Raw genomic sequence first — 20,227 nt, 5'->3', positions numbered from 1 at the left:
GAATGCTGATATCTGTCAGGAATCCCTGAATAACCCCTCACAAATATAATATAGTAATATATATATATATATATTGTGTGTATATATATATAGATATATATATATATATATATATATATATATATTAGTAGACAACCCAAAGTATTGATCTAGGCCCATTTTGGTATATTTCATGCCACTATATCACGCCCAAATACCTTGAAAGCAGCTAGAAGTCGATCACGATCGCTTCCACCACTTGAAACGATCACAATTGCTTCCACTGCTTGAAACTTCTGAGGTCATACAGGGTACGTCCTTGGTGCGTTTTTGTGCTGACAGTTTTTTTGTATGATGTACCCCTGTACGTCCTTGGTCGTTAAGGGGTAAATGGACAGTCAAGTTAAAAAAAACGTTCATGAATTCAAATAGGGCATGTCATTTTAAAACAACTATCCAATTTACTTTATCACTAATTTTGCTTTGTTCTCTTGGTATTCTTAGTTGAAAGCGTAAACCTAGGTAGGCTCATATGCTAATTTTTAGACCTTGAAGGCCGCCTCTAATCAGAATGCATTTTGACAGATTTTCAACCACTAGAGGGGTATTAGTTATTGTGTGTTCATATAGATAACATTAAGCTCACTCACTTGAAGTTTCCTAGGAATCAACACTGATTGGCTAAAATGCAAGTCTGTGAAAAGAACTGAAACAAGTGGGTAGTTTGCAGAGGCATAGATACAAGGGTAATCACAGAGATAAAAAAGTGTATTAATATAACTGTGTTGGTTATGCAAAATGGGGAATAGGTAATAAAGGATTATCTATATTTTTAAACAACAACATTTCTGGTGTTGACTGTCCCTTTAAGTGGATTTTGGGGAAATGGTAAAACATGTTTTTTTATTTTTCAAGGAGAATCTAAATACAAATTTTCACGTATGTAATATAGTCAGTTTTTCAGATATAGGTATCTTCATAAAACAATTCGCCCCCCCCTTTTTCACCCCTGTAGGAACGTAATTTCCATAAATCCTTCCTTAATGCGTGTCTACGTCTTAAAAACAACGTACCTTCCAAATTTCACATTCCTAGGTTAAACAGTTTGAGCTGCGCGTTGATGAGTCAGTCAGTCATTCAGTCAGGACTTCTTATATATATATATACACAGTATATATATATATATATATATATATATATATATACACACACACACATTATTATATATAATATAGATATATACAGATATACAGTATATAGGAATATCTATTTATAAATGCATAGAACATATTCCGCTATGTGCAGCACATTGTAATGTGAAATATTTACAGTAAATACATAGTTAAAACCTTTATTAAATATGAATATTGCATACATATGTTTTTTCATGTTTTCATCTACTTGACTGCAAAATGCACTTATATATATATATATATGTCAATATATGTATACACATGTTTTATGTGTTTATACAGTATGTGTATATATGTTTATAAATACATATAGAGTAGAGTGAAAATAATATCCCACATTAATACTTAGAAAGAGTTATGATTATGGCTTAGCGCCGAAATATGTCAACCATTTGGTGCTACGCCCTCTTACGCACCTTGTATCTGTGACTGTTCCAGATTTGTTATCTTTGTGATGCAGAATAAAGGAATTTTTTTTTTACTTCATTGAGAATTACCCTACTTTATTCTTCAAATATATATATATATATATATATATATATATATATATATACACACATATATATACATAAAATACAGAAATACATACAGTGAGGGGAAAAAAATATTTGATCGCCTGCTGATTTTGTACATTTGCCCACTGACAAAGAAATTATCAGTCTTTAATTTTAATGGTAGGTTTATTTGAACAGTGAGAGAAAGAATAACAACAAAATCCAGAAAAACGCATTTAAAAAAAGTTATAAATTGATTTACATTTTAATGAGTGAAATAAGTATTTGATCCCCTATCAATCAGCAAGATTTCTGGCTCCCAGGTGTCTTTAATACAAGTAACGAGCTGAGATTTTGAGAACTCTCTTAAAGGGAGTGCTTCTAATCTCAGCTTGTTACCTGTATAAAAGACACCTGTTTACAGAAGCAATCAATCAATCAGATTCCAAACTCTCTATCATGGCCAAAACCAAAGAACTGTCCAAGGATGTCAGGGACAAGATTGTAGACCTACACAAGGCTGGAATGGGCTACAAGACCATCACCAAGCAGCTTGGTGAGAAGGTGACAACAGTTGGTGCGATTATTCGCAAATGGAAGAAACACAAAATAACTGTCAATGTCCCACGGTCTGGGACTCCATGGAAGATCTCACCTTGTGGAGTTTCAATGATCATGAGAATTGTGTGGAATCAGCTCAGAACTACACAGGAGGATCTTGTCAATTATCTCAAGGCAGCTGGGACCATAGTCACCAAGAAAACAATTGGTAACACACTACGCTGCGTAGGACTGAAATCCTGAAGCGACGGAAGGTTCCCCTGCTCAAGAAAGCACATGTACAGGGCCCATCTGATGCTTGCCAATGAACATCTGAATGATTCAGAGGAGAACTGGGGAAAGTGTTGTGGTCAGATGAGACCAAAATCGAGCTCTTTGGCTTCAACTCAACTTGCCGAGTTGGGAGGAGGAGGAATGCTCGTCGTCATCCCCGCTGTCAATCATGGTGGTGGAAACATTATGCTTTCGGGGTGTTTTTCTGTTAAAGGGACAGGACAACTTCACTGCATCAAAGAGACAATGGATGGGGCCATGTAACATCAAATCTTAGGTGAGAACCTCCTTCCCTCAGCCAGGACATTGAAAATTTGTTGTGGATGGGTATTCCAGCATGAAAATCACACAAAACACACGGCCAAGGCAACAAAGGAGGGACTTAAGAAGAAGCACATTAAAGTCCTGGAGTGGCCAGTCTCCAGACCTTAATTCCATAGAAAATCTGTGGAGGGAGGTGAAGGTTTGAGTTGCCAAACGTCAGCCTTGAAACCTTAATGACTTGGAGAGGATCTGCAAAGATGAGTGGGACAAAATCCCTCCTACAAGAAACGTCTGACCTCTGATTGCCAACAAGGGTTTTGCCACCAAGTACTAAGTCATGTTTTGCAAAAGGGTCAAATACTTATTTCACTCATTAAAATGCAAATCAATTTATAACTTTTCTGAAATGCATTTTTCTGGATTTTGTTGTTGTTATTCTGTCTCTCACTGTTCAAATAAACCTACCATTAAAATTATAGACTGATTATTTCTTTGTCAGTGGGCAAACGTACAAAATCAGCAGGGTATCAAATATTTTTTCCGTCACTGTATGTATACATGTATAGACATATATAGCTACATACAAATACATATTTAGACATGTATATGTATGAATCTTCTAAAACCTGAGATCTCATATCTTTGAGCCCTTATAACTTTATTTTGTGCAATATTTTTTATAAATAATTGTTATTAGATTGTGTTATTATGAGTGTAACTATACTGTGTAATGTATTTTTGATGCGTTTTGTGACACTTTCTTTTTAACAAGGATTACTGGAAACAGGAACTACAATCTGGGACTGCTATACATTTTTCTGGATTTTTTTCTGATTACTGTGCTGATTGAGGTTATTACAGAGTATTATCTCCCAATATATTAATGACTGCCCAATATATTAATGACTTATAAGATTGCATGTGGACTAATGTATATGGGTGTGAGGAGTGAATGTGTGTGCTTACTTGCAGAAGAGAGCCTGAAGGGTGCAGAGAACATAAGGAAGAGTGCCTGGTGGGTGCAATGGTGTTTATTGATTCATATTTACTAAGAGCATATCTTTCAATCTTAAGTTGTTGTTCATTTCTTAATGTCTCATCTGTAGACTTATACTAACTCAGTTCAAAACTTCTCACAGGCATGAATCATGGGGATTTTTTAGTATTGGAATGGAGAACATCTAATCTTATTGAGTGTAAAATATGCCCTATTATGCATATACTTAGTCAACCCAAAACATTTTATTTCAATGCAATCTTTATCAAAGGCAGTTACTAAACCAGACACAAATATATCAAATATAGAGAATATAAGTAATATTAACTAAAATCAAGTCGCTTAAACATTAGACATACTTGTAGAGCTGTCTAATGTGAAGATCAAACTTAATATTAATAAATAACAGATAGATTACAAGTGGCACGCTATTGGGATTTTTCGGCGCACTGACTTCAGGACTTCGGGTATTGCAACTGTGCTAATTTCTTCTCCTCATAGACTTCAATGGAGCACGCTGTTAAAATCAAAAACTTAACAGCTTGTGCGCTAACCTAAGACAGTGTTAGACTAACTGCTATATAGCCAAAGTTAGTTATGTATACTTTATGCATAGAAGAAAATGTTCTTTTTATTTTACTATATATATATATATATATATATATATATATATCATCATATAAAAATATACACATATAGATTTAAATATATATATAAAGAGAGAGATAGATAGATATAGATTGTATATATTGTATATACAGATATTTATCGAAATATCAATTTTAAAATAAAGAGGAAATATTTTTCTATTTGAAGAGTTCAAGCATTTCTATTTCAAAACACATTAAAATGAAAAAAAAAAAATGTATCCTTACCTTATAAATTATTTTCTTTTGGGATGATGATAGTCCATAAAAATCCATAACATGTGTGATATAATTCCCGCCACTAGTAGAAGGCCAAGAACCCACTCAAGAGCTTTAAACCCTCCCACCTCCCATCTCTCCTCAGTTTAATGTATAGCTGAGCAGAGAAAAAGAAACAGATAGGTAGGAAAGACCAAAAGCAAGGTCTACAGAGGTGCAAATTAGAACTGTTGCCCAAAATTCTTAATAGGGCAGGGGCCTATGGACTATCATCATCCCCAAAAATTTAATTCATGAAGCATAAATTTTGTTTTCTTTTGTATGATGATGATAGTTCATAGGAGTCCATAAAATGTGGAATTTAATACCAAGCTGATAACCCATGTTAAACAGTTCCTACTTCCTATTTGCCGGACACTGTAGCCTAAAGGACTTTCCTGCCAAAAGCTGCTTTTATATATATATATATATATATATAAATCCAAAAGGAAAAAAAAGTAGATGGCTCCAGCACTGTTTTTTTAAAAGTGAAATAACCTTTATTAAGGTGACATAATGAACAGACAGCGACGTTTCGGGTAACGCAGACCCTTAATCATGCATGAGCATTATTAAGGGTCTGCGTTACCCGAAACGTCGCTGTCTGTTCATTATGTCACCTTAATAAAGGTTATTTCACTTTTAAAAAAACAGTGCTGGAGCCATCTACTTTTTTTCCTTTTGGATTTATATATGGGAGGTGAGCAGGACCCTCTGGCTACCGTGCACTTGGCTAACTATTCCTGAACTGTTGATTTGTGCTGGACCTATTGCTTTCTTTGTATATATATATATATATATATATATATATATATATATATATATATATATATATATATATATATATATATATATATATACAGGGAGTGCAGAATTATTAGGCAAATGAGTATTTTGACCACATCATCCTCTTTATGCATGTTGTCTTACTCCAAGCTGTATAGGCTCGAAAGCCTACTACCAATTAAGCATATTAGGTGATGTGCATCTCTGTAATGAGAAGGGGTGTGGTCTAATGACATCAACACCCTATATCAGGTGTGCATAATTATTAGGCAACTTCCTTTCCTTTGGCAAAATGGGTCAAAAGAAGGACTTGACAGGCTCAGAAAAGTAAAAAATAGTGAGATATCTTGCAGAGGGATGCAGCACTCTTAAAATTGCAAAGCTTCTGAAGCGTGATCATCGAACAATCAAGCGTTTCATTCAAAATAGTCAACAGGGTCGCAAGAAGCGTGTGGAAAAACCAAGGCGCAAAATAACTGCCCATGAACTGAGAAAAGTCAAGCGTGCAGCTGCCAAGATGCCACTTGCCACCAGTTTGGCCATATTTCAGAGCTGCAACATCACTGGAGTGCCCAAAAGCACAAGGTGTGCAATACTCAGAGACATTTCCAAGGTAAGAAAGGCTGAAAGACGACCACCACTGAACAAGACACACAAGCTGAAATGTCAAGACTGGGCCAAGAAATATCTCAAGACTGATTTTTCTAAGGTTTTATGGACTGATGAAATGAGAGTGAGTCTTGATGGGCCAGATGGATGGGCCCGTGGCTGGATTGGTAAAGGGCAGAGAGCTCCAGTCCGACTCAGACGCCAGCAAGGTGGAGGTGGAGTACTGGTTTGGGCTGGTATCATCAAAGATGAGCTTGTGGGGCCTTTTCGGGTTGAGGATGGAGTCAAGCTCAACTCCCAGTCCTACTGCCAGTTTCTGGAAGACACCTTCTTCAAGCAGTGGTACAGGAAGAAGTCTGCATCCTTCAAGAAAAACATGATTTTCATGCAGGACAATGCTCCATCACACGCGTCCAAGTACTCCACAGCATGGCTGGCAAGAAAGGGTATAAAAGAAGAAAATCTAATGACATGGCCTCCTTGTTCACCTGATCTGAACCCCATTGAGAACCTGTGGTCCATCATCAAATGTGAGATTTACAAGGAGGGAAAACAGTACACCTCTCTGAACAGTGTCTGGGAGGCTGTGGTTGCTGCTGCACGCAATGTTGATGGTGAACAGATCAAAACACTGACAGAATCCATGGATGGCTGGCTTTTGAGTGTCCTTGCAAAGAAAGGTGGCTATATTGGTCACTGATTTGTTTTTGTCTTGTTTTTGAATGTCAGAAATGTATATTTGTGAATGTTGAGATGTTATATTGGTTTCACTGGTAAAAATAAATAATTGAAATGGGTATATATTTGTTTTTTGTTAAGTTGCCTAATAATTATGCACAGTAATAGTCACCTGCACACACAGATATCCCCCTAAAATAGCTATAACTAAAAACAAACTAAAAACTACTTCCAAAACTATTCAGCTTTGATATTAATGAGTTTTTTGGGTTCATTGAGAACATGGTTGTTGTTCAATAATAAAATTAATCCTCAAAAATACAACTTGCCTAATAATTCTGCACTCCCTGTACACACACAGTATATATATGTGTATATATATATGTATATATATATATATATATATATATATATATATATATATATATATATATATATATAATGTATATCCCCTACAGAATAATTGTAAGGGAAAAAGCTGCTTGTACTTTGGAGCTTACTTTAAAGGTTTGTCAAGTAGGTTCAAATAGTTCTAAGTAGGACAATGGTTAGATCCCAAAGAAATATTGCACTAGACCATTTCTGCATAGGAAAAAAAAGATTTGTTAAATTATAACTTTAAAGACCAGCTTCAAAGCGAGAAACCCATCTGCATCTGGATTCAAACTCTAGATCCTTTGTTAGCAAAGCTAGGTATCTTAACAAAAGCTAAACATAGTCTGTGTGCAATGTTGGATCAGGGGAGGATATGTATAATAACCACTAGTACCTCGCTGGATAGACTGGAATATAACAATAACCAATGTACCTGAAACACACGTAATTTGATCACTTGATGTAGACTAGCAATGCGTGCTGATGCATAGATATTAAAAACATAAAGGGTATTGATGTACCTAAAGATATACATATCTGTATATAACTGAGCATACGGATTAGTACAATACTTGTAATTAGGTCTCAAGGTGCGCTAAATATTCTAGAGCAGATTCTGTTTGTGCCCGAGCGCAAGTTATAACTTTGCAACTTGTAATACGAGTGCAAATTAGTGTGGTTGCGATATCCATTGAAAGTATAGGCTGCGCTCAAGCACAGTCAGGCTCACTTACCCTTCTCGAATAAGTGTGCTTTACCATGGACTGGTAATATTAAAGGGATACTAACCCCACATTTTTTCTTTCATGATTCAGATAGAGCATGCAATTTTTAGCAACTTTCTAATTTACTCCTATTATCAATTTTTCTTTGTTCTCATATTATCTTGATTTGAAAAAGCAGTAATAAAAGGTTAGTAGCCGGCCCATTTTTAGTTCAGCACCTTGGTAGAGCTTGCTGATTGGTTTGCTACATTTAGCCACAAATCAGCAAGTGCTACCCAGGTGCTGAACAAAAAATGGTCCGTCTCTAAAGCTTACATTACTGCTTTTTAAAATCAAGATAGCATGAGAACAAAGAAAAATTGATAAAAGTAGTAAATTACAAAGGTGCTTAAAATCTCATGTTCTATCTGAATCATGAAAGAAAAAAATTGGTTTTAGTATCCCTTTAAAGTGGCGCGATAATGGTAGCACAGTCAAGCAAAACAGGTTATCGCGTGCGCGCTATAATTAGTGTGCCACTTGTAATCTAGCCCTCTGTGCACTAAAATATGGCCATCTTTAGGTGCATACTCATGGATAATGAAATAGTTCTGACAAAAGTTAATGCTTTACATGCAAGTTTGTAGTTTTCTTTGTATTATGTATGATTGTTAAAACACGTTATCATTCACATATTTTGAAGACTATGAGCCAGATTACAAATGGACCAGTACTTAGCGCTCCTGTTCGCACGCTAACTCCGCTAGAAGTAAGGTTTTTGTGTGCATCAGGTAGCGCTTATATTACAAGTTGAAAGTAAAGAGTTTTTGCTCGCGTGCTAACCCAAATGCACGCAAAAAGACAAACTTTGCATGTGCGTTAACATATTCCCCCATAGAAGCCATTGTAGCAAAAACATTAGAAAAATAACCCTCCTCACGTGCAAACCCAATCACATATTCTCAAGTTCAATAACCCACCATGAAAATAGGAATATTTCACATTCCAATGTTCGAATGTGTGTTCGTATAGATGTATTCACACATATATAGGAATATCTACTGTATTTAAAATACTTAGAACATATTCCCTTATGTGCAGAACATTGGAATGTGAAATATTTGCAGTAAATACACAGTTTAAATACTTTATTAAATATGAATATTGCATAAATTTGCTTTTAGATGTTTTCCTCTACTTAACTGCAAAGAACTCCAATGCACTTGTAAATATATGTCTATATATGTATACATATGTATTTATTTGTTTATATGGGTATATATGTCTGTAAATACACATATAAAAACATTGATACATCTGTACACACATATATATCCCCTTAATAACCAGCGCCGTACCCTGTACGATGCTGGTCGATATTCCCTTAAGGACCCTGTACGTCGCTGCAGTCCTGGGCTTCTCTCTGTCGCAATCTCGCTCAAAATAGTGGGGCACGAGTGGGGCACTGCAGAAATAGATTTGCAGAGTTACCATGTGGGATCCGTTAACGGAAATGGATCTGGGGAGGGGGGTAGGGTATTGAGGGGGGGCAGCTACACTACAGAAAAAAATGGGTCTTTTATTTATTTATTTTAAATTAGCCAAATTTGCAGCAAACTGGGTACTGGCAGACAGCTGCCAGTACCTAAGATGGCGGCAAAGAGGCAGAGGGGGGAGGGTTAGAGAGCTTATTTTAGGGGGATCAGGGAGGTTGAGGGGTTAGGGGGGAACCTACACTGCAGCAAATATATTTTTTTTTTAAAAAAAAGGCTTTTACTCTTCATACTGGCAGACTTTCTGCCAGTACTTAAGATGCCGGTGACAATTGTGAGGTGGGGGAGGGAAGAGAGCTGTTTGAGGGGGGTCAGGGAGGGATCAGGGGAGGGATGTGTCAGGTGGGAGGCAGATCTCTACACTAAAGCTAAAATTAACCCTACAAGCTACCTAATTAACCTCTTCACTGCTGGGCATAATACAAGTGTGGTGCGCAGCGACATTTAGCGGCCTTCTAGTTACTAAAAAGCAATGCCAAAGTCATATATGTCTACTATTTCTGAGCAAAGGGGATCCCCGAGAAGCATTTACAACCATTTTTTCCATGATTGCACAAGCTGTTTGTAAATAATTTCAGTGAGAAACCTAAAATTGTGAAAAAGGTAAGGTTTTGTTTTTTTATTTGATCGCATTTGGCATTCGAAATGTTGGTATGAAATATACCAAAATGGGCCTAGATCAATACTTTGGGTTGTCTACTAAAAAAATAGATATAGTTTTGATAGGTAAAAATAAAAAAACAGAATTTATGTTTACCTGATAAATTTCTTTCTCCTACGGTGTGTCCGGTCCACGGCTTCATCCTTACTTGTGGGATATTCTCATTCCCTACATGGCAAAGAGAGCACACAGCAAAGCTGTCCATATAGCCCCCACTCTAGCTCCACCCCCCAGTCATTCGACCAACGGTTAGGAGAAAAAGGAGAAACCATAAGGTGCAGTGGTGACTGTAGTGTACAAAAAACAAAAATTTTAAACCTGACTAAAAGCCAGGGCGGGCTTCCACGGCTTCATCCTTACTTGTGGGAACCAATACCAAAGCTTTAGGACACGGATGAAGGGAGGGAACAAGTCAGGTAACCTAAATGGAAGGCACCACTGCTTGTAAAACCTTTCTCCCAAAAATAGCCTCCGAAGAAGCATAAGTATCGAATTTGTAAAATTTGGCAAATGTATGCAGAGAAGACCAAGTCGCTGCCTTACAGATCTGTTCAACAGAAGCCTCATTCTTGAAGGCCCATGTGGAAGCCACAGCTCTAGTAGAGTGAGCTGTAATTCGTTCAGGAGGCTGCTGTCGTGATGCTTTTTAGCCAAAAGGAAAGAGAGGTAGCAGTAGCTTTTTGACCTCTCCTCTTACCAGAATAGACGACAAACAAAGATAATGTCTGTCTGAAATCCTTTGTTGCTTCTAAATAGAATTTTAAAGCACAAACCACATCTAGGTTATGTAACAAACGTTCCTTCTTTGAAACTGGATTCGGACACAGAGAAGGAACAACTATTTCCTGGTTAATATTCCTGTTGGAAACCACTTTTGGAAGAAAACCAGGCTTGGTACGTAAAACTACCTTATCTGTATGGAATACCAGATAGGGCGAAGTACACTGCAAAGCAGACAATTCAGAAACTCTTCTAGCAGAAGAAATAGCAACCAAAAACAGAACTTTCCAAGATAGTAACTTAATATCTATGGAATGTAAAGGTTCAAACGGAACCCCTTGAAGAACTGAAAGAACTAAGTTTAGACTCCATGGAGGAGTCATAGGTCTGTAGACAGGCTTGATTCTGACTAACGCCTGTACAAACGCTTGTACATCTGGCACGGCTGCCAGACGTTTGTGCAACAAGACAGACAGAGCAGATAGCTGTCCTTTTAGAGAACTAGCTGACAGACCTTTCTCCAAACCCTCTTGAAGAAAGGAAAGTATCCTTGGAATCCTAATTTTACTCCATGAGTAACCCTTGGATTCGCACCAACAGAGATATTTTTGCCATTTCTTATGGTAAATTTTCCTGGTCACAGGTTTTCTGGCCTGAACCAGAGTATCTATAACAGATTCCGAAAACCCACGCTTAGATAGAATCAAGCGTTCAATTTCCAAGCAGTCAGTTGCAGAGAAACTAGGTTTGGATGTTCGAATGGACCTTGTACTAGAAGGTCCCGTCTCAAAGGTAGCTTCCATGGTGGAGCCGATGACATATTCACCAGGTCTGCATACCAAGTCCTGCGTGGCCATGCAGGAGCTATTAGAATCACTGAAGCCTTCTCCTGTTTGATCCTGGCTACTAGCCTGGGAAGGAGAGGAAACACATAAGCTAGATTGAACGACCAAGACGCCACTAATGCATCTACTAGTGTCGCCTTGGGATCCCTGGATCTGGACCCGTAGCGTGGAACCTTGGAGTTCTGATGAGACGCCATCGATCCATATCTGGAATGCCCCATAGTTGAGTTAACTGGGCAATGACCTTCCGGATGAAGTTCCCACTCCCCCCGGATGGAAAGTCTGGCGACTCAATAATCCGCCTCCCAGTTGTCTACTCCTGGGAATGTGAATTGCAGATAGATGGCAGGAGTGATCCTCCGCCCATTTATTGATTCTAGGATACTTCTCTCATCGCCAGGGAAACTATTTGTCCCTCCCTGATGATTGATGTACGCTACAGTCGTCATGTTGTCCGACTGAAATCTTATGAAATTCTGGCCTTCGCTAGTTGAGGGCCCAAGCCAGGAGCGCATTGAATATCGCTCTCAGTTCCAAAATGTTTATCGGGAGGAGAGATTCTTCCGAGACCATAGACCCTGAGCTTTCAGGGAATCCCAGACCGCGCACCCAGCCTAAGAGACTGGCGTCGGTCGTGAACAAGTCCACTCTGGCTGCGGAAACTCATTCCCTGAGACAGGTGATCCTGAGGACAACCACCAGAGGAGCAAGTCTCTGGCTTTCTTGTCCATTTGTACTCTGGGGAGACAAGTCTGCATAATCCCCATTCCACTGCCTGAGCATGCACAATTGCAGAGGTCTTAGATGAATTCTGACAAACGGGACTATGTCCATTGCCGCAACCATTAGACGATTACCTCCATGCACTGAGCCCTCAGACGGCTGAGGAATGGAATGAAGAACTCGACAAGCATTTGAAAGTTTTGACTTTCTGACCTCCGTCAGAAAGATTCCATTTCTACCGAGTCTATTATTGTTCCCCAGGAAGGGAAAACCCTTGTGACCGGGGACAGAGAACTTTTTTATACGTTCACCTTCCACCCGTGAGGACCTTATGAAGGCTAGAACAATATCCGTATGAGCCTTGGCTCTGGGAAAAGACGACGCCTGTATTAAGATGTCGTCTAGGTAAGGTGCTACTGCAATGCCCCGCAGTCTTAGTACCGCTAGAAGGGACCTTTACACCTTTGTGAAAATTCTGGGGCGGTGGCCAACCCGAAAGGAAGGGCCACGAACTGGTAATGCTTGTCCAGAAAGGCAAACCTTAGGAACTGATGGTGATTTTTGTGGATAGGAATATGCAGGTATGCATCCTTTAGGTCCACGGTAGTCATGTATTGACCCTCCTGGATCATTGGCAAAATTGTTCGAATTGTTTCCATTTTGAATGATGGAACTTTGAGGAATTTGTTTAGGATCTTTAAGTCCAGAATTGGCCTGAACGTTCCCTCCTTTTTGGGAACTACAAACAGGTTGGAGTAAAAACCCAGTCCTTGTTCTGCTTTTGGGACTGGGTGTATCACTCTCATTTTGAAAAGGTCTTCTACTCAATGTAAGAATGCCCGTCTCTTTGTCTGGTCTAAAGACAAGCGAGATATGTGAAACCTTCCCTTTGGAGGAAGGTCCTTGAATTCTAGGAGATACCCCTGAGAGACAATCTCTAAAGCCCAGGGGCTCTAGGAAATCTCTTGCCCAGCCTGAGCAAAGAGAGAGAGTCATGCCCCCTACCAGATCCGGTTCCCGGATCGGGGGGCCATCCCTTTCATGCTGATTTGGTAGCAGCAGCAAGGCTTTTTGGCCTGTTTTCCCTTGTTCCAGCCTTGGCATGGCCCTTTTCCCAGTGATGTCCGAAATAATCTCCTTCAATTCTGGCCCGAATAGGGTCTTACCATTTGAAAGGAATATTAAGCAATTTTGTTTTGGACGACACATCCGTCCGTCCAAGATTTTAGCCAAAGCGCCCTGCGTGCCACTATTGCAAAACCTGAATTTTTTCGCCGCTAATGTAGCCAATTGAAAAGCTGGCATCCAAAATAAAGGAATTAGCCAAACTTTAGTGCGTGAATTCTGATCCAATGACCTCGTCATATGGAGTCTCCTTTTGGAGCGAATTTTCTAGTTCATCGAACCAAAAAGACGCCGCCGTGGTGACAGGAATAATGCACGAAATTGGTTGAAGAAGGAAACCCTTGCTGAACAAAAATTTTCTTAAGCAATCCTAATTTTTTATCCATAGGATCTTTGAAAGCGCAAACTGTCCTCTATTGGAATAGTTGTGCGCCTTAGCTAACGTTGAAACTGCCCCCTCTACCTTAGGGACCGTCTGCCATGCATCCCTTCTGGGGTTCGACAATGGGGAACATTTTCTTAAATATAGGAGGGGGAACAAAAGGCACCCCTGGCTTCTCCCCACTCCTTAGTCACTATATCCGCCTCCCTCTTGGGTATCGGAAAACGCATCAGCGTGCACTGGGACCCTCTAAGAATTTGTCCATTTTGCATAACTTCTCTGGAATCACCAAAGAATCACAATCATCAAGTGTAGCTAGCACCTCTTAAGCAGAGCGCGGAGATGTTCTAGCTTAAATTTAAATGCAACGATTATCAGGCTTGCCTGCTGAGAAATTTTTCCTCGAGTCCGAAATTTCTCCCTCGGACAGGCCCTCCCCTCACTGCCAACTCAGATTGATGTGAGGGCATAACAGATAAATTATCTTCTGCGCCTACTTGCTCATCCTCTGTATTTAAAACTGAGCAATCACGCTTTCTAGGAAAGGCTGGCAGTTTGGATAAAAGGGCTGCTAGAGAATTATCCATTACTGCTGTTTAATTGCTGCATAGTAACAACCATTGGCGCGCTAGATGTACTAGGTATCGCCTGCGTGGCCAAAGCTGGTATTGACACAGAAGGAGAGGATGATGAACTATCCCCCACTACTTTCATTTAAAGAATCATCTTGGGCAACATTATTAAATGTAACAGTACTGTCCTTAATATTGGACGCCATGGCACAATTCGCACATACATTTAATGGGGGAACCACCTTGGCCTCCATACACACAGAACATAGGCTATCTGAAGGCACAGACATGTTAAACAGACTTAGGCAGACTTTTAATGCAATAAAAGCTATTTTAAACAAAACCGTTACTGTCTCTTTAAATAATAAAAAGGGCACACTTTATTTCTGAAATGACAGAAAAATATCAAAGAAATATCCGATCTATATGAAATTTTCACCCCAGTGTCTTAATGCTTTGAAAGTATTGCACACCAATTTTCAAGCAACTTAACCCCCTAAATGCCCAAACCGGAGCTAAAATAACAATTAAACCGGTTTAACACACTACAGTCCCTGCCACAGTCTCTGCTGCGGCGTTTACCTTCCTTAGGGGTTATTCAAAAACAGTAATAAGCCTCTCTGAAGTCCTTTTCTAAGCCTCTGGACCTTCCACGTGAAGCTGCATGAACTGCCTAGTGAAAAGTAACTGCGCAACTGAGGCACGAAAATGAGGCCTCCTCCCCTCTGCATTCCAGAGTGAAGGGGCCTTTCTGACAAGATTAGGTGTCTAAACGGCTGCCAGGCGCAAATAAAATCCGCAAAAGTGTTTCAAAGTTTGAAAAACACTCCAAATGTCACATAAACATGTTAAAAAACAAACGACTTAGCCCACAATAGTGTCAACCAGCATAGAGCCCCAAGTTATAAGCCTTAATTCTGCTACTGAGTCTAAGAAAATGGCTTACCTATCCCAGAAGGAAAAACTGACAGTCTTCTAGCATTACTAGGTCTTGTTAGAAAGTGACTGATCATACCTGAAGCAGATAAGCCTGCAAACTGTTCCCCCCAACTGAAGTTCTTTGGTTTCAACAGTCCCTGCGTGGGAACAGCAATGGATCTTTAGTTACTGGTGCTAAAATCATACTCCTCTTTTAACAGAAATCTTCATCACTTTCTGTTGTAGAGTAAATAGTACAAACCAGCACTATTTTAAAATAACAAACTCTTGATAGAAGAAATAAAACTACAACTAAAACCACATACTCTTTACCATCCCCGTGGAGATGCTACTTGTACAGAGCGGCAAAGAGAATGACTGGGGGGCGGAGCTAGAGGGGGGGCTATAAGGACAGCTTTGCTGTGTGCTCTCTTTGCCATTTCCTGTAGGAAATGAGAATATCCCACAAGTAAGGATGAAGCCGTGGACCGGACACACCAATGTAGGAGAAAGGCTCTATTTTTGATGGCAAACATGCTCTGGTCTTTTGCTGAAGTTTATGTCTGAAATGCCTGGTCCTTAAAGAGAGACTATATATACACACATACTACATGTATAGTATATTACATCCATATACGTCTTTAGACATGTAAATATCTCAATGTTAAATCCCTTTAACCTTTGCCGAGACCTCATATCTTTGAGCCCTTTTTTTTTATTAGATAGTGTTATTATGAGTGTAGCTGTAGTTTTTAATTTATTTTTTATGTGTTTTTGTGCCAATTTTTTTGTTTTGTGAAACAGTTAACCAGAGCTCTGAGAATGCCCCTACCCCGACGCGTGTTAACTTAAATGGTGCTTAAGCGATCGCATTTACTTTCAACTTGCAATTAGAGTGCAACAACCGACACGTGCAAACACACTCGATAAACCCCTTTTTGCTAGAGTGTAAATGTTAGCACTCCACTCCTAACATGGCCCTATGTATTTTATTTGTTTTTTCATATTGTTACCTATTTTAGTTCCACTAATAAAAAATTATATAGTTCACAAAAAAAACAAAAACAGAAAACATTATTCCATGTTTATTTTTTCTAATGATTGTGTATTACTGTCTAGGCATATAAAACAGATAAGTGAAGAGCATAAAATAATAATACATGAAAATATCTAACATTTCTTTTTTTTCTTTTTTCTTTTTTAGGATTGAACAAAGGTGAAATGATTAAAACCTACTCTTCCACTCTTAATCATTCCAATGATATGGATTCTGCTTTAAACAAGAACAGTCTTGCTCAAGAAGAACTTATACTGTTAAATTGGCATCCCTAACAGTGTTTAAAGGTTTAAGTTATTTGGTAAAGTTACTGAATAAAATATAAACTGCCAGACATGGCTGAATCCACATTGCTACTCAATGGGCTGCATCCATATCTGGCAGAACCTCTTTGAATGCACATCCAAGAATATAAGTTGTTAGAATTTTAATAAGAATTTTATGTGCAAAATGATAATAGTTCAGCTTTTTTTAATGGTTTTATTGCCCCAGGTTTATTTTCTCCCATTACAAAATGCAGTTATAAGTTATGTTTATCTATAAGGAACACAAGAAAATATTTTTGCATAATCTAACAAGAACTAGAAGACCAACTAGTGGGTGCATCAAGCAATTTCATAGTAAGTAATGAGCCTTGTAGTCCTATGCATACAATTCTACTCTCGCTGTGTACTCAGAATGTAGACGTGTAAAACACACTGTATTCAGCCCCTAAGTTGTGGTCTCTACTAACAAAAGGTGCTTGTGATCCTCAAAAGGTAGGAAGGTAAAAATAAATAGCAGTGATGAATGGGGTAAGAGAAACTTGAATGTCAATGAGGTGTATAGAGAAAGTGTAAAACAAGTTGTAAAGAAGACTACTGTAATCTTATTGTAATCTTAGTGAGAAAAAAAATAACTTGGATGGGTGCCTGGAAAGTGGATCATGAGGATGAGAAAGTGAAAGTGAGGTTAAAGATGAAGAAGTAGTAGTAGAGAAATGGAAAAAAAAAACTGTCTAGGCCACCAGAAAGGAATAACAAAATAACTAGCAAGAGAGAGTAAAACATTGCAAATATTTTTATTTGTTTTTAAATAAGGTAATTAAATTATAGCAATAACTAAAAAGACAAAAACAAATGGGAGGAAGTTTGTATCCAAATGCTTCAAGACTTTAATAAATATATATACAGGGGTTGAAAAAATATCAGTATTATTTACTAGTCAGAGGTTTAAACCTACTAGCCCACAGGGAAACGGTTACTAATCTACTCAATGTTAAAGATAGGAAAAAGTCACATTTCTAAGTTGTCCTCAGCAATTTCAAAGTCGTCCGGGACTATTGGGCCACTGGAAATTCAAGCCCCTACTGTATATAAACACACATACATACATCTTGTCTACCAACCAAATCCTTGCAATATATGAATTCCCAAATACTTATACACCACCCACAAAACACAATCTGCAGGACATGTAGCAAACAGTCCAACTTCCTTACATTTTTACAATTTATTTCAAATGACTTTGCATTGATTGGAAAATTTGACCATGCTACAGAAATACAAATATTTTAAACCTGAGCTCACATAAAACCCTTGTGCAAGTGTGCTTTTGTTAAATTCATTTCTGCTGTTCAATAGATGCTTTTGTTTTTTCATACATGCTTTCAAATTTCACCCTTTATGTAAATATTAAAAAAAAATAATCATGTCACACGACTGAGGCATTGCCAGTATAAAAACATAATTTATGCTTACCTGATAAATTCCCTTTCTCCTGTAGTGTAGTCAGTCCACGGGTCATCATTACTTATGGGATATTAACTCCTCCCCAACAGGAAGTGCAAGAGGATCACCCAAGCAGAGCTGCTATATAGCTCCTCCCCTCTACGTCACACCCAGTCATTCGACCAGGAACCAAACGAGAAAGGAAGAAACTTATAGGGTGCAGTGGTGACTGGAGTATAATTAAAAAATTTAGACCTGCCTTAAAAAAACAGGGCGGTGCCGTGGACTGACTACACTACAGGAGAAAGGAATTTATCAGGTAAGCATAAATTATGTTTTCTCCTGTTAAGTGTAGTCAGTCCACGGGTCATCATTACTTATGGGAATACCAATACCAAAGCTAAGTACACGGAATGACGGGAGGGACAGGCAGGATCTCTATACGGAAGGAACCACTGCCTGAAGAACCTTTCTCCCAAAAACAGCCTCCGAAGAAGCAAAAGTGTCAAATTTGTAAAAATTTGGGAAAAAGTATGAAGAGAAGACCAAGTTGCAGCCTTGCAAATCTGTTCAACAGAGGGCCTCGTTCTTAAAGGCCCAAGTGGAAGCCACAGCTCTAGTAGAATGAGCTGTAATCCTTTCAGGAGGTTGCTGTCCAGCAGGTCTCATAGGCTAAACGTATTATGCTACGAAGCCAAAAAGGATAGAGAGGGTAGCAGATGCTTTTTGACCTCTCCTCTGTCCAGAATAAACGACAAACAGGGAAGAAGTTTGTCGAAAATCTTTCGTTGCCTGTAAATAAAATTTCAGGGCACGGACTACATCTAGATTGTGCAGAAGTCGTTCCTTCTTTGAAGAAGGGTTAGGACACAATGATGGAACAACAATCTCTCTGATTGATATTCTTGTTAGTGACTACCTTAGGTAAGAACCCAGGTTTAGTACGCAGAACTACCTTATCTGAATGAAAAATCAGATACGGAGAATCACAATGTAAGGCTGATAATTCAGAGACTCTACGAGCCGAGGAAATAGCCATTAAAAACAGAACTTTCCAAAGATAACAGCTTGATATCAATGGAGTGAAGGGGTTCAAACGGGAACACCCTGTAAAACGTTAAGAACTAAGTTTAAGCTCCACGGTGGAGCTACAGTCTTAAACACAGGCTTAATTCTAGCCAAAGCCTGACAAAAAAGCCTCGAACGTCTGGAACTTCTGACAGACGTTTGTGTAGAAGGATGGACAGAGCTGGATCTGTCCCTTTTAAAGAACTTGCAGATAAACCCTTTTCTAACCTTCTTGTAGAAAAGACAATATCCTAGGAATCTAAACCTTACTCCATGAGTAACCCTTGGATTCGACATCAGTGTAAGTATTTACGCCATATCTTTATGGTAAATTTTCCTGGTAACAGGTTTCCTAGCCTGTATTAGGTATCAATTACTGGCTCACGAAAATACCACGCTTTGATAAAATTAAGCGTTCAATTTCCATGCAGTCAGCTTCAGAGAAATTAGATTTGATGTTTGAAAGGACCCTGAATTAGAAGGTCCTGTCTCAGAGGCAGAGACCAAGGTGGACAGGATGACATGTCCACTAGATCTGCATACCAGGTCCTGCGTGGCACGCAGGCGCTATTAGAATTACTGATGCTTTCTCCTGTTTGATCTGGCAATCAAGCGAGGGAAGCATTGGGAAGGGTGGAAACACATAAGCCATCCTGAAGGTCCAAGGTGCTGTCAAAGCATCTATCAGGACCCGCTCCCGGGTCCCTGGACTGGACCCGTAACGAGGAAGGCTTGGCGTTCCGGCGAGACGCCATGAGATCCATATCTGGTTTGCCCCAACGTCGAAGTATTTGGGCAAAGACCTCTCGGATGAAGTTCCCACTCCCCCGGATGAAAAGTTGGCGACTCAGGAAATCCGCCTCCCAGTTGTCCACTCCTGGGATGTGGATCGCTGACAGGTGGCAAGAGTGAGACTCTGCCCAGCGAATTATCTTTGATACTTCCATCATCGCCTAAGGAAACTCCCTTGTCCCTCCCTGATGGTTGATGTAAGCCACAGTCGTGATGTTGTCCGACTGAAACCTGATGAACCTCAGAGTCGCTAACTGAGGCCAAGCCAGAAGGGCATTGAGAAC

The 20,227-nt window shown here is 39.1% G+C and overlaps 1 protein-coding gene across 1 annotated transcript in view; it reads left to right on the top strand.

The window, feature by feature from the left end:
• LOC128663611 (intercellular adhesion molecule 5) overlaps window positions 1–16,706 on the top strand; it is a 429,039-nt gene extending 412,333 nt beyond the window's left edge. Inside the window, exon 7 of the mRNA XM_053718016.1 lies at window positions 16,522–16,706. Coding sequence (XP_053573991.1) covers window positions 16,522–16,649 — 128 coding nt within the window. The 3' untranslated portion in view covers window positions 16,650–16,706. The remainder of the gene's footprint in view (window positions 1–16,521) is intronic.
• Window positions 16,707–20,227: the final 3,521 nt, after the last annotated feature.

Source organism: Bombina bombina, chromosome 6 (genome assembly GCF_027579735.1).
Source record: "Bombina bombina isolate aBomBom1 chromosome 6, aBomBom1.pri, whole genome shotgun sequence".
In the NCBI taxonomy this organism is placed as follows: domain Eukaryota; kingdom Metazoa; phylum Chordata; class Amphibia; order Anura; family Bombinatoridae; genus Bombina; species Bombina bombina.
The sequence above is the reverse complement of the archived record's forward strand: the minus strand, read 5'-3'. Positions and strand labels throughout refer to the sequence as shown.